This window comes from Chiloscyllium plagiosum, unplaced genomic scaffold, assembly GCF_037043375.1.
Source record: "Chiloscyllium plagiosum isolate Xiang-an unplaced genomic scaffold, Cpla_swu_hap1 HiC_scaffold_4, whole genome shotgun sequence".
Classification (NCBI taxonomy): Eukaryota; Metazoa; Chordata; class Chondrichthyes; order Orectolobiformes; family Hemiscylliidae; genus Chiloscyllium; species Chiloscyllium plagiosum.
This window is the reverse complement of record NW_028270142.1, coordinates 149,813,410-149,829,166: the sequence shown is the minus strand read 5'-3', so window position 1 is coordinate 149,829,166 and position 15,757 is coordinate 149,813,410. Positions and strand designations below refer to the sequence as shown.

Sequence of the window (15,757 nt, the reverse complement as noted above, 5' to 3'; positions counted from 1 at the left end):
GCTGGTGTAGAGAATGGCTTTAAGCTCCAAAATAATGTAGATGGACTGATGGAGTGGGCAAGCAAGTGGCAAATGGAGTTCAACTCTTGATCAGTGAGAGGTAATGCATTTAGGGAGGTCAAATGGAAGACACAACCAACAGAACCATACTGAGAGAGACCTTGTAATGCAAGTGCAAATGTCCCTAAAGGTCGGAGTGCAGATAGTCAAGTAAGGCAGATAGCATGCTCGCCATCATTGGGAGAGGTATAGAATACAAAAGTAGGAATATAATGATGAAACTGTATAAGACACTGGTGAGGTCACAACTGGAGGAAGTGTACAGTTCTGGTCACTACAGGAAGGATGCAATTCTGGAGAGAGTGCAGAGAGGATTGACTGAAGTTTTCCTGAGCTGGAGAATTGTAGTCACAAGGCGAGATTGGAGAGGTTGGAGTTGTTTTCCTTGGGATAGAGAAGGCTGAGGGCCAACATGATTAGGGTAGACAATATTGTGAGGGGTAGAGATAGAATAGACTGGAGGAACCTGTTTCCCTTGGTGGAGAGATCAAAAGCCAGGGGTGATAGATTCAAGCTCAATGGCAGAAGGATCAGAGGGGCCAGGAGGAAAAACATTTTTATGCAGAAGGTGGTGGGTGTCTGGAATTCACGGCCTGAGTAGGTGATGGAGGAAGAGACCTAAACTCTTTTGGAGAGGTACCTGGATTTGACCGGAATGCTGTAAGCTACACAGCGATGTTTCATGTGCAGTAAGATACAATTAGAAAGGGCATCTGGATGTCTCTGGGTCAGCATGAGCAAGATGGGCTGAATGGCCTCCTTCTGTGCTGGATCATTTCAATGGCTTGAGAGTACAGCAATGTGAGAGAACAGAACTGTGGGAGTATACCCACGTTATGTGGCCAGGTACTGGCATCCTGTCCACACAGGGAGAGTGTGTACACACAGAGGAGACTGGTTCACAGCCCTAAGATGGTGTGCTTTCGTGTGATGTGGGAAATGATGGTTGGTCAGGGTCAGTGACTCTCTCTGACTGCGGTGCTCTCCCTCCCAGACCCCCAGTGAGGATGCCAACAAGCCAGCTGCAGCGATTGTGAAAGCACAAGAGAATGCAGACAGACTTCACCTTCTCCAGGAACAGTACCGCGCCGAATATGAGAAAGCTCAACCTGTCATCAAACAAACAGTGATGGACACGGAGGGCCCAGACATAAGGGAGACATATCGAGAACAAATCCGACACTGGTTCATCGAGTGCTAGTAAGGCACAGCACTCCGCATCGTCAACAAATTCACAAACACCGAACCCCATTCTCCACCACTCAGCTCAGGGAAACTATTCAAACATTCACAAGCAGGCACTTCAACAAAACCAAAACATCTACATCCCCGCTCCCTCAGCACTGACCCTCCGACAGTGCCCACTCCCTCAGCACTGACCCTCTGACAGTGCGGCGCTCCCTCAGCACTGACCCTCCGACAGTGCCCACTCCCTCAGCACTGACCCTCCGACAGTGCCCACTCCCTCAGCACTGACCCTCCGACAGTGCCCACTCCCTCAGCACTGACCCTCTGACAGTGCCCACTCCCTCAGCACTGATCCTCCGACAGTGCCCACTCCCTCAGCACTGACCCTCCGACAGTGCCCACTCCCTCAGCACTGACCCTCCGACAGTGCCCGCTCCCTCAGCACTGACCCTCCGACAGTGCCCGCTCCCTCAGCACTGACCCTCCGACAGTGCCCACTCCCTCAGCACTGACCTTCCGAAGGTGCGGCGCTCCCTCAGCACTGACCCTTCAACAGTGCCCACTCCCACAGCACTGACCCTCCGACAGTGCCCACTCCATCAGCACTGACCCTCTGACAGTGCCCACTCCCTCAGCACTGACCCTCTGACAGGGCCCACTCTCTCAGCGCTGACCCTCCGACAGTGCCCACTCCCACAGCACTGACCCACCGACAGTGTCCCCGCCCTCAGCACTGACCCTCTGACAGTGCCCACTCCCTCAGCCCTGACCCTCCGACAGTGCGGCGCTCCCTCAGCACTGACCCTCTGACAGTGCCCACTCCCTCAGCACTGACCCCCTGACAGTGCCCACTCCCTCAGCACTGACCTTCCGACAGTGTCCCCTCCCTTAGCACTGACCCCCTGACAGTGCCCACTCCCTCAGCACTGACCCTCCGACAGTGCCCACTCCCTCAGCACTGACCCTCTGACAGTGCACACTCCCTCAGCACTGACCCTCCTACAGTGCGGGACTCCCTCAACACTGACCCTCCGACAGTGCGACGCTCTCTCAGCACTGACCCTCCGACAGTGTCCCCTCCCTCAGCACTGACCCTCCGACAGTGTCCCCTGCCTCAGCACTGACCCTCCGACAGGGCCCACTCTCCCAGCACTGACCCACCGACAGTGTCCCCTCCCTCAGCACTGACTCTCTGACAGTGCCCACTCCCTCAGCACTGACCTTCCGACAGTGTCCCCTCCCTCAGCACTGACCCTCCGACAGTGTCCCCTGCCTCAGCACTGACCCTCCGACAGGGCCCACTCTCCCAGCACTGACCCACCGACAGTGTCCCCTCCCTCAGCACTGACCCTCTGACAGTGCCCACTCCCTCAGCACTGACCCTCCGACAGTGCGGCGATCCCTCAGCACTGACCCTCTGACAGTGTCCCCTCCCTCAGCACTGACCATCCGACAGTGCCCACTCCCTCAGCACTGACCCTCCGACAGTGCCCACTCACTCAGCACTGACCCTCCGACAGTGCACGCTCCCTCAGCACTGACCCTCCGACAGTGCACGCTCCCTCAGCACTGACCCTCCGACAGTGCCCACTCTCTCAGCACTGACCCTCTGACAGTGCCCACTCCCTCAGCACTGACCCTCCGACAGTGCCCACTCACTCAGCACTGACCCTCCGACAGTGCACGCTCCCTCAGCACTGACCCTCCGACAGTGCCCACTCTCTCAGCACTGACCCTCCGACAGTGCCCACTCTCTCAGCACTGACCCTCTGACAGTGCCCACTCCCTCAGCACTGACCCTCCGACAGTGCACGCTCCCTCAGCACTGACCCTCCGACAGTGCCCACTCTCTCAGCACTGACCCTCTGACAGTGCCCACTCCCTCAGCACTGACCCTCCGACAGTGCCCACTCCCTTAGCACTGACCATCCGACAGTGCGCGCTCCCTCAGCACTGACCCTCCGACAGTGCCCACTCCCTCAGCACTGACCCTCTGACAGTGCCCACTCCCTCAGCACTGACCCTCCGACAGTGCCCACTCCCTCAGCACTGAGCCTCCGACAGTGCCCACTCACTCAGCACTGACCCTCCGACAGTGCCCACTCCCTCAGCCCTGACCCTCCGACAGTGCCCACTCCCTCAGCACTGACCCTCCAACAGTGCCCACTCCCTCAGCACTGACCCTCCGACAGTGCGGCGCTGCCTCAGCACTGACCCTCCGACAGTGCCCACTCCCTCAGCACTGACCTTCCGACAGTGCGGCGCTCCCTCAGCACTGACCCTTCGACTGTGCGGCGCTCCCTCAGCACTGACCCTCCGACAGTGCTCACTCCCTCAGCACTGACCCTCCGACAGTGCCCACTCCCTCAGCACTGACCTTCCGAAGGTGTGGCGCTCCCTCAGCACTGACCCTCTGACAGGGCCCACTCTCTCAGCACTGACCCTCCGACAGGGCCCACTCTCTCAGCACTGACCCACCGACAGTGTCCCCTCCCTCAGCACTGACCCTCTGACAGTGCCCACTCCCTCAGCCCTGACCCTCCGACAGTGTCCCCTCCCTCAGCACTGACCCTCTGACAGTGCCCACTCCCTCAGCCCTGACCCTCCGACAGTGCGGCGCTCCCTCAGCACTGACCCTCTGACAGTGCCCACTCCCTCAGCACTGATCCTTCAACAGTGCCCACTCCCACAGCACTGACCCTCCGACAGTGCCCACTCCATCAGCACTGACCCTCTGACAGTGCCCACTCCCTCAGCACTGACCCTCTGACAGGGCCCACTCTCTCAGCGCTGACCCTCCGACAGTGCCCACTCCCACAGCACTGACCCACCGACAGTGTCCCCGCCCTCAGCACTGACCCTCTGACAGTGCCCACTCCCTCAGCCCTGACCCTCCGACAGTGCGGCGCTCCCTCAGCACTGACCCTCTGACAGTGCCCACTCCCTCAGCACTGACCCCCTGACAGTGCCCACTCCCTCAGCACTGACCTTCCGACAGTGTCCCCTCCCTTAGCACTGACCCCCTGACAGTGCCCACTCCCTCAGCACTGACCCTCCGACAGTGCCCACTCCCTCAGCACTGACCCTCTGACAGTGCACACTCCCTCAGCACTGACCCTCCTACAGTGCGGGACTCCCTCAACACTGACCCTCCGACAGTGCGACGCTCCCTCAGCACTGACCCTCCGACAGTGTCCCCTGCCTCAGCACTGACCCTCCGACAGGGCCCACTCTCCCAGCACTGACCCACCGACAGTGTCCCCTCCCTCAGCACTGACTCTCTGACAGTGCCCACTCCCTCAGCACTGACCTTCCGACAGTGTCCCCTCCCTCAGCACTGACCCTCCGACAGTGTCCCCTGCCTCAGCACTGACCCTCCGACAGTGTCCCCTGCCTCAGCACTGACCCTCCGACAGGGCCCACTCTCCCAGCACTGACCCACCGACAGTGTCCCCTCCCTCAGCACTGACCCTCTGACAGTGCCCACTCCCTCAGCACTGACCCTCCGACAGTGCGGCGATCCCTCAGCACTGACCCTCTGACAGTGTCCCCTCCCTCAGCACTGACCATCCGACAGTGCCCACTCCCTCAGCACTGACCCTCCGACAGTGCCCACTCACTCAGCACTGACCCTCCGACAGTGCACGCTCCCTCAGCACTGACCCTCCGACAGTGCACGCTCCCTCAGCACTGACCCTCCGACAGTGCCCACTCTCTCAGCACTGACCCTCTGACAGTGCCCACTCCCTCAGCACTGACCCTCCGACAGTGCCCACTCACTCAGCACTGACCCTCCGACAGTGCACGCTCCCTCAGCACTGACCCTCCGACAGTGCCCACTCTCTCAGCACTGACCCTCCGACAGTGCCCACTCTCTCAGCACTGACCCTCTGACAGTGCCCACTCCCTCAGCACTGACCCTCCGACAGTGCACGCTCCCTCAGCACTGACCCTCCGACAGTGCCCACTCTCTCAGCACTGACCCTCTGACAGTGCCCACTCCCTCAGCACTGACCCTCCGACAGTGCCCACTCCCTTAGCACTGACCATCCGACAGTGCGCGCTCCCTCAGCACTGACCCTCCGACAGTGCCCACTCCCTCAGCACTGACCCTCTGACAGTGCCCACTCCCTCAGCACTGACCCTCCGACAGTGCCCACTCCCTCAGCACTGAGCCTCCGACAGTGCCCACTCACTCAGCACTGACCCTCCGACAGTGCCCACTCCCTCAGCCCTGACCCTCCGACAGTGCCCACTCCCTCAGCACTGACCCTCCAACAGTGCCCACTCCCTCAGCACTGACCCTCCGACAGTGCGGCGCTGCCTCAGCACTGACCCTCCGACAGTGCCCACTCCCTCAGCACTGACCTTCCGACAGTGCGGCGCTCCCTCAGCACTGACCCTTCGACTGTGCGGCGCTCCCTCAGCACTGACCCTCCGACAGTGCTCACTCCCTCAGCACTGACCCTCCGACAGTGCCCACTCCCTCAGCACTGACCTTCCGAAGGTGTGGCGCTCCCTCAGCACTGACCCTCTGACAGGGCCCACTCTCTCAGCACTGACCCTCCGACAGGGCCCACTCTCTCAGCACTGACCCACCGACAGTGTCCCCTCCCTCAGCACTGACCCTCTGACAGTGCCCACTCCCTCAGCCCTGACCCTCCGACAGTGTCCCCTCCCTCAGCACTGACCCTCTGACAGTGCCCACTCCCTCAGCCCTGACCCTCCGACAGTGCGGCGCTCCCTCAGCACTGACCCTCTGACAGTGCCCACTCCCTCAGCACTGATCCTCCGACAGTGTCCCCTCCCTCAGCCCTGACCCTCCGACAGTGCGGCGCTCCCTCAGCACTGACCCTCTGACAGTGCCCACTCCCTCAGCACTGATCCTCCGACAGTGCCCACTCCCTCAGCACTGACCCTCCGACAGTGTCTCCACCCTCAGCACTGACCCTCCGACAGTGCCCACTCACTCAGCACTGACCCTCCGACAGTGCACACTCCCTCAGCACTGTCCCTCCAACTGTGCGGCACTCCCTCAGCACTGACCCTCCGACAGTGCCCACTCACTCAGCACTGACCCTCCGACTGTGCCCACTCCCTCAGCACTATCCCTCCAACAGTGCCCACTCCCTCAGCACTGACCCACCGACAGTGCCCACTCCTTTAGCACTGACCCTCCGACAGTGCCCACTCCCTTAGTACTGACCCTCCGACAGTGCCCACTCCCTCAGCACTGACCCTCCGACAGTGCCCAGTCCCTTAGCACTGACCCTCTGACAGTGCCCACTCCCCCAGCACTGACCCTCCGACAGTGCCCACTCCCTCAGCACTGACCCTCCGACAGTGCCCACTCCCTTAGCACTGTCCCTCCGACAGTTCCCACTCACTCAGCACTGACCCTCCGACAGTGCCCACTCCCTCAGCACTGACCCTCTGACAGTGCCCTCTCCCTCAGCACTGACCCTCTGACAGTGCCCACTCCCTCAGCACTGACCCTCCGACAGTGCACTCTCCCTCAGCACTGACCCTCCGACAGTGCCCACTCCCTCAGCACTGACCCTCCGACAGTCCCCATTCCCTCAGCACTGACCCTCCGACAGGGCCCACTCTCTCAGCACTGACCCACCGACAGTGCCCACTCCCTCAGCCCTGACCCTCCGACAGTGCGTCGCTCCCTCAGCACTGACCCTCTGACAGTGCCCACTCCCTCAGCACTGACCCTCCTACAGTGCGGCACTCCCTCAGCACTGACCCTCTGACAGTGCCCACTCCCTCAGCACTGACCCTCCTACAGTGCGGCACTCCCTCAGCACTGACCCTCTGACAGTGCCCTCTCCCTCAGCACTGACCCTCTGACAGTGCCCCCTCCCTCTGCACTGACCCTCCGACAGTGCCCACTCCCTCAGCACTGACCCTCTGACAGTGCCCACTCTCTCAGCACTGACCCTCCGACAGGGCCCACTCTCTCAGCACTGACCCTCCGACAGTGCCCACTCCCTCAGCACTGACCCACCGACAGTGTCCCCTCCCTCAGCACTGACCCTCCGACAGTGCCCACTCTCTCAGCACTGACCCTCCGACAGTGCGTGCTCCCTCAGCACTGACCCTCCGACAGTGCCCACTCCCTCAGCACTGTCCCTCCAACTGTGCGGCACTCCCTCAGCACTGACCCTCCGACATTGCCCACTCACTCAGCACTGACCCTCCGACAGTGCCCACTCCCTCAGCACTGACCCTCCGACAGTGCCCACTCCTTTAGCACTGACCCTCCGACAGTGCCAACTCCCTCAGCACTGACCATCCGACAGTGCCCACTCCCTTAGCACTGACCCTCCGACATTGCCCACTCCCTCAGCACTGACTCTCCAACAGTGCGGCACTCCCTCAGCACTGACCCTCTGACAGTGCCCAGTCCCTTAGCACTGACCCTCCGACAGAGCCCACTCCCTCAGCACTGACCCTCCGACAGTGCCCACTCCCCCAGCACTGACCCTCCGACAGTGCCCACTTCCTTAGCACTGTTCCTCCGGCAGTGCCCACTCCCCCAGCACTGACCCTCCGACAGTGCCCACTCCCTCAGCACTGACCCTCTGACAGTGCCCTCTCCCTCAGCACTGACCCTCTGACAGTGCCCACTCCCTCAGCACTGACCTTCCGACAGTGCGCACTCCCTCAGCACTGACCCTCTGACAGTGCCCTCTCCCTCAGCACTGACCCTCTGACAGTGCCCACTCCCTCAGCACTGACCCTCTGACAGTGCCCACTCCCTCAGCACTGACCCTCTGACAGGGCCCACTCCCTCAGCACTGACCCTCTGACAGTGTCCCCTCCCTCAGCACTGACCCTCTGACAGTGCCCACTCCCTCAGCACTGACCCTCCGACAGTGCCCACTCCCTCAGCACTGACCCTCCGACAGTGCCCACTCTCTCAGCACTGACCCTCCGACAGTGCCCACTCCCTCAGCACTGACCCTCTGACAGTGCCCACTCCCTCAGCACTGACCCTCTGCCAGTGCGGCCCTCCCTAAGCACTTACCCTCCGATAGTGCGGCACTCCCTCAGCACTGACCCTCCGACAGTGCCCACTCCCTCAGCACTGACCCTCCGACAGTGCCCACTCCCTCAGCACTGACCCTCTGGTGCTGTGATTTGTGGTCAATGCTCAGTTCCTGACCTATCCCAGTGCCTGCAGAAGCCCCTCCCTCTGTCTCTGACTCTGTCTGCATTGTGCCCACAGTAACACTTCCGGAAAGTTCCCAGACTATCCCACCGTGGAACAGGGAGGCTCCGACATTATCTTTGCCGAGAAAACCCCTGAGCAGGTAAGACCACCTTTTCTAGAAAACGTCATTGTGATATTTTTACCCATCGATGAAGGTGGTGAAAGATGGAGATCACTGAGTCAACCTGCTGGGACTCTCTCCCTCACAACATTGAGGGTCAAACTACAGCACATAGTCTGCTCGAGCGCAACTCACCCGCACCGACTCAAGGGGCAATTAGCGACGGGCAATAACTGCTGGCCCCACCAGTAATGTCCAAATCCTCTTCCGAATATCATGAGAATCTAAAATATGAAGGGTCTTTCAGTTTGTTTGATCTTCAAGTAGGATAAAGGGTCGGCACAACATTGAGGGCCGAAGGGTCTGTACTGTCCTATGCTCCATGTTCTAAAAACTAGGAGTAGGACCATTCAGCCCCTCCAGCCTGGTCTGCCCTTTAATCCGAAGGAAGGGCTCATGCCCGAAGCGTCGATTCTCCTGCTCCTTGGATGCTGCCTGACCTGCTGCGCTTTTCCAGCAACACATTTTCGGCTCTGCCCTTTAATCTGGTCAGGGCTGATCTCAGCTTAGCCTCAACTCCCCTTTCCAGTCTGCTCCCCATAACCCTTCAACCTCAAGAGCCTCCTCCTTAAATTTACTCAATGACCCAGCACCCAGCACACTCTGGGGAGGGAATTCCACACTCACGATCCTTTGAGAGAAGATTTTTCTTCCCAGCTCTGTCTTAAATCTGTCAATCCTTATCTCCCAAACTGTGACCTCTTGTTCTCACTTGCCCCACATGAAGAAATTGTCTCTCTGTGTTCACTTTTTGAATCCCCTTCAGCCTCTTCTTTACCTCAATTCGATCTCCATATTCATCTTAATTCCCAAACTCCACTGAGGATCAGCCTAAACTGCTCAATCTCTTTTCAGATGGTAAACCTCTCATCTCCACTCAATCTAGTGAATCTCCTCAGAACCTCCCTCCCTCCCCATGGAGGGGGACTGATCCTGTACACTGAACTCCAGGGTCTGTCTCACCAAAGGCCTGTACAACACTTCCCTCCTGTTATACTCTATTCCTTTGGCAGTAAATGGCAGGATTCCATTTGCCTTCCTTCTGACCTGCTGTTCCTGCAGACTGCAGAGGCCATCGCAATGTTCCCCTTCATTAACACGGGGAGAGTCCCAGCTCCCTCAGAGTGAACAGAACCCCTAACACTCCTGTTTCTGTCAGTCAGCCAGGGCTCCCTGATTGAATTGAATTGAATTTAATTTATTGTCACGTGTACCAAGGCATAGTGAAAAGCTTTGGGTTAGAGCGGTGCTGGAAAAGCCCAGCAGGTCAGGCAGCATCTGAGGAGCAGGAAAATTGATGTTTCAGGCAAAAGCTCATCATCAGGAATGATGAAGGGCTTTTGCCCAAAACGTCGATTTTCCTGCTCCTCAGATGCTGCCTGACCTGCTGGGCTTTTCCAGCACCGCTCTAATCTCGACTCTGATCTCCAGCATCTGCAGTGCCCACTTTCGCCACAGTGAAAACCATTGTCTTGGAGCAACACAGACAGATCCCAGAGTTCAGTAGCATCGATAGTAAATAATAGGGAAACAGCAGCAATAACAAAAACACAGGGACAGGCGAATGTTAAGAGTTTGAGAGGCCATTCAGTGTCTAACAGCAGTCGGGCAGATACTGTTGTGAAACCGGCTGGTGTGTGTGTTCAGGCTTCGGTACCTTCCCCCCGATGGTAGGGGTTGTAGAAAAACATTGCCAGGGTGGGATGGATCTTTGAGAATGCTGGCGGCCTTTCTTTGACAGTGGGCCTGGGAGATGGTTTCTATAGATGGGAGGTTGGCCTTTGTGATCGTCCGGGCTGAGTTCACCACTCTCTGTAAACGTCTCCGATCTTGAATGGTACAGTTGCCATACCAGGTAGTGATACATCCAGACACAATGCTCTCAATGGCGCACCTATAAAAGTTGGTTAAAGTATTTGCTGTCATGCCAAATTTCCTCAGCTGCCTGAGGAAGAAGAGACATTGTTGGGCCTTTGTAACCAGAGCGTCCACATGCAGAGTCCAAGAAAGCTTGTTGTGGATGACCACTCCCAGGAACTTGACAGTCTCCACTTGTTCCACGTCTGTGCTGTTAATGTGTAGGGGGACATGTGTAACATCCCACTGAAAGTCAGTAATGAGTTCCTTAGTTTTGCTGGCATAGAGAGCTAGGTTGTTCTCAGTGCACCATTTTTCCAGGTCTTCCACCTCCGTCTGTAGTCTGTTTCGTCACCATCTGAGATTCCACCGACTATGGTGGTGTCATCAACGAACTTGTAAATGGCATTAGTCTGGTATTTGGTGACACAGTCATGGGTATGTACAGTACGCACTGAGTACGCACCCCTGGCCTCCAGTGTTGAGTGTTAATAAGGATGAAATATAGTCCCCAATCTTCACTGACTGTGGCGTGTGGGTCAGGAAACTGAGGATCCAGTTACAGGGAGTGGGCCAGATTAACGTCCCCAAACTCCCAGATACAAGGAACTGTCTTCATTACAATCTCTACCATGAGGTTTCTGCTACTCCTGCACCCAGACACCCGACACCCGGACACCTGACACCGGGACACCCGGATACCTATACTCCCAGACACCCGACACCCGGACACCCGGATACCTATAACACCCATACACCCAGACACCCGTACACCCGGATACCTATAACACCCATACACCCAGACACCCGACACCCGGACACCCAGATACCTATACACCCATACACCCAGACACCCGACACCCGGACACCCGGATACCTATAACACCCATACACCCAGACACCCGACACCCGGACACCCGGATACCTATAACACCCATACACCCAGACACCCGACACCCGGACACCCAGATACCTATACACCCATACACCCAGACACCTGACACCCGGACACCCGGATACCTATACACCCATACACCCATACACCCAGACACCCGTACACCCGGATACCTATAACACCCATACACCCAGACACCCGACACCCGGACACCCAGATACCTATACACCCATACACCCAGACACCCGACACCCGGACACCCGGATACCTATAACACCCATACACCCAGACACCCGACACCCGGACACCCAGATACCTATACACCCATACACCCAGACACCTGACACCCGGACACCCGGATACCTATACACCCATACACCCAGACACCGGGACACCCGGATACCTATACTCCCAGACACCCGACACCCGGACACCCGGATACCTATAACACCCATACACCCAGACACCCGTACACCCGGATACCTATAACACCCATACACCCAGACACCCGACACCCGGACACCCAGATACCTATACTCCCAGACACCCATACACCCGGACACCCAAACACCTGGACACCCATACACCCAGACACCGGGACACCTGGATACCTATACACTCAGACACACAAACACCTGGACACCCATACACCCAGACACCCGGACACCCACACAACCAGACACCCAGACACCCATACACCCAGACACCTGGACACCCAGACACCCAGAAGCCGGACACCCAGACACCCATAGAACATAGAACATAGAAGAATACAGCGCAGTACAGGCCCTTTGGCCCTCGATGTTGCGCCGATCCAAGCCCACCTAATCTACACTAGCCCACTATCCTCCATATACCTATCCAATGCCTGCTTAAATGCCCATAAAGAGGGAGAGTCCACCACTGCTACTGGCAGGGCATTCCATGAACTCACGACTCGCTGAGTGAAGAACCTACCCCTAACATCTGTCCTATATCTACCCCCCCTTAATTTAAAGCTATGCCCCCTTGTAATACCCGACTCCATACGCGGGAAAAGGTTCACACTGTCAACCCTATCTAACCCCCTAATCATCTTGTACACCTCTATCAAGTCACCCCTAAACCTTCTTTTCTCCAATGAAAACAGTCCCAAGTGCCTCAGTCTTTCCTCATACGATCTTCCTTCCATACCAGGCAACATCCTGGTAAACCTCCTCTGCACCCGTTCCAGTGCCTCCACATCCTTCCTATAGTATGGCGACCAAAACTGCACACAATATTCCAGATGCGGCCGCACCAGAGTCTTATACAACTGCATCATGACCTCAGTACTCCGGAACTCAATTCCTCTACCAATAAAAGCCAGTACGCCATATGCCTTCCTCACCGCACTATTTACCTGGGTGGCAACTTTCAGAGATCTGTGTACATGGACACCAAGATCCCTCTGCTCATCCACACTACCAAGTATCCGACCATTAGCCCAGTACCCCATCTTTTTGTTATTCTTCCCAAAGTGAATCACCTCACACTTAGCTACATTGAACTCCATTTGCCACCTTTCTGCCCAGCTCTGCAGCTTATCTATATCCTGCTGTAACCTGCCACATCCTTCCTCACTGTCAACAACTCCTCCGACTTTCGTATCATCCGCAAACTTGCTCACCCAACTTTCTAACCCCTCTTCCAGGTCATTTATAAAAATGACAAACAGCAATGGTCCCAAAACAGATCCTTGCGGAACACCACTAGTGACGGCACTCCAAGAAGAAACTTTGCCATCAACTACTACCCTCTGTCTTCTTCCATCCAGCCAATTCCTAATCCAAACCTCCAACTCACCCTCAATGCCATATCTCCGTATTTTCTGCAGCAGCCTACCATGGGGAACCTTATCAAACGCCTTACTAAAATCCATATATACCACATCTACCGCTTTCCCCTCATCAACCTCCTTGGTCACCTTTTCAAAGAATTCAATAAGGTTTGTGAGGCACGACCTGCCCTTCACAAAACCATGCTGACTATCCTTGATCACATTATTCCTATCCAGATGTGCATAAATCCTATCCCTTACAATTCTCTCTAAGACTTTGCCCACAACAGAAGTGAGACTCACCGGCCTATAGTTACTAGGGTTATCCCTACTCCCCTTTTTGAACAAGGGAACCACATTTGCTATCCTCCAGTCTTCTGGCACTACTCCAGTAGACAAAGAGGACATAAAAATCAAGGCCAATGGCTCTGCAATCTCCTCCCTTGCTTCCCAGAGAATCCTAGGATAAATGCCATCAGGCCCAGGGGACTTATCTATTTTCACCTTTTCCAGGATTTCCAACACCTCTTCTCTACATACCTCAAAGCCATCCATTCTACTTATTTGTGACTCAGTATTCACATCGACAACAATGCCCTGTTCCTGAGTAAATACTGAAGAAAAGTATTCATTCAGTGTCTCCCCAATCTCTTCCGCCTCCACACGCAACTTCCCACTACTATCCTTGACTGGACCTATTCCTACCCTAGTCATTCTTTTATTCCTAACATACCTATAGAAAGCCTTAGGGTTTTCCCTAATCCTACCGACTAAGGACCTTTCATGTCCCCTCCTTGCTGCTCTTAGCTCTCTCTTCAGGTCCTTCCTGGCTACCCTATAACTCTCAATCGCCCCAATTGAACCTTCACGTCTCATCTTGAGATAGGCCGCCCTCTTCCATTTAACAAGGGATTCCAATTCCTTATTAAACCACGGCTCCCTTGCACGACCCTTTCCTCCCTGCCTGACAGGTACATAATTATCAAGGACACTCAATAGTTGCTCCTTGAACAAGCTCCACATATCATTTACACTCTTGCCTTGGAGTCTACTTTTCCAGGCCACACATCCTAAGTCATGCCTCACCGCATCATAATTTCCCTGACCCCAGCTATAACTCTTGCCCTGTAGTACACACTTATCCCTCTCCATCACGAGAGTAAAAATCACCGAATTATGGTCACTATCCCCAAAGTGCTCACCTACCTCTAATTCTAACACCTGGCCTGGTTCGTTACCCAGAACCAAATCCAGTATGGCCTCACCTCTTGTTGGCCTGTCTACATATTGTGTCAGGAAACTCTCCTGCACACATTGAACAAACACTGACCCATCTAACGAACTTGAGCTATAGCTTTCCCAATCAATATCAGGAAAGTTAAAGTCCCCCATAACAACCACCCTATTACTGTCACTCATCTCCTGAATCACCTTCCCAATCCTTTCTTCAATGATTCTAGGACTATTAGGAGGCTTGTAAAAGACTCCTAACAGGGTGACCTCACCTTTCCTATTCCTAACCTCAGCCCAAACTACCTCAGATGGCAAGTCCTCATCCATCGTCCTTTCCACCGCTGTAATACTATCTGTCCATACACCTGGACACCCGGACACTCACACACTCGGACACCCATACACCCGGACACCCAAACACCCATACACCCGGACACTCAGACACTCGGACACTCAGACACTCGAACACCCAGACACCCAGACACCCGGACACCAAGACACCCATACACCCGGACACCCAAACACCCGGACACCCAAACACCCGGACATCCATACACCCGGACAGCCATACGCCCGGACACCCACACACTCGGACACCCAGACACTCGGACACCCATACACCCGGACACCTGGACACCCAGACACTCGGACACCCATACACCCGGACAGCCATACGCCCGGACACCCACACACTCGGACACCCACACACTCGGACACCAAGACACCCGGACACCCAAACACCCGGACACCCATACACCCGGACAGCCGGACCCCCAGACACCCATACACCCAGACACCCGGACACCCATACACCCGGACACCCATACACCCGGACACCCATACACCCGGACACCCATACACCCGGACACCCAGACACTCGGACACCCATACACCCGGACACCCATACACCCGGACACCCAGACACTCGGACACCCATACACCCGGACACCCAGACACCCGGACACCCATACACCCGGACACCCATACACCCGGACACCCAGACACTCGGACACCCATACACCCGGACACCCAGACACTCGGACACCCATACACCCGGACACCCGGACACCCATACACCCGGACAGCCGGACCCCCAGACACCCATACACCCAGACACCCGGACACCCATACACCCGGACACCCAGACACTCGGACACCCATACACCCGGACACCCGGACACCCAAACACCCGGACAGCCGGACCCCCAGACACCCATACACCCAGACACCCATACACCCAGACACCCGGACACCCATACACCCGGACACCCAGACACTCGGACACCCATACACCCGGACACCCGGACACCCATACACCCGGACACCCAGACACTCGGACACCCATACACCCGGACACCCGGACAGCCATACGCCCGGACACCC

The 15,757-nt window shown here is 56.6% G+C and overlaps 1 protein-coding gene across 1 annotated transcript in view; it reads left to right on the top strand.

Annotated features, from left to right (window-relative positions):
• The first annotated feature begins 224 nt into the window (after positions 1-224).
• The window catches only part of LOC122547798 (dynein regulatory complex subunit 11-like), a 347,516-nt gene continuing 331,983 nt past the window's right edge, over positions 225-15,757 (top strand). Inside the window, exons 1-3 of the mRNA XM_087985887.1 lie at positions 225-296; positions 1,055-1,260; positions 8,486-8,570. Coding sequence (XP_087842013.1) covers positions 225-296; positions 1,055-1,260; positions 8,486-8,570 — 363 coding nt within the window. The remainder of the gene's footprint in view (positions 297-1,054; positions 1,261-8,485; positions 8,571-15,757) is intronic.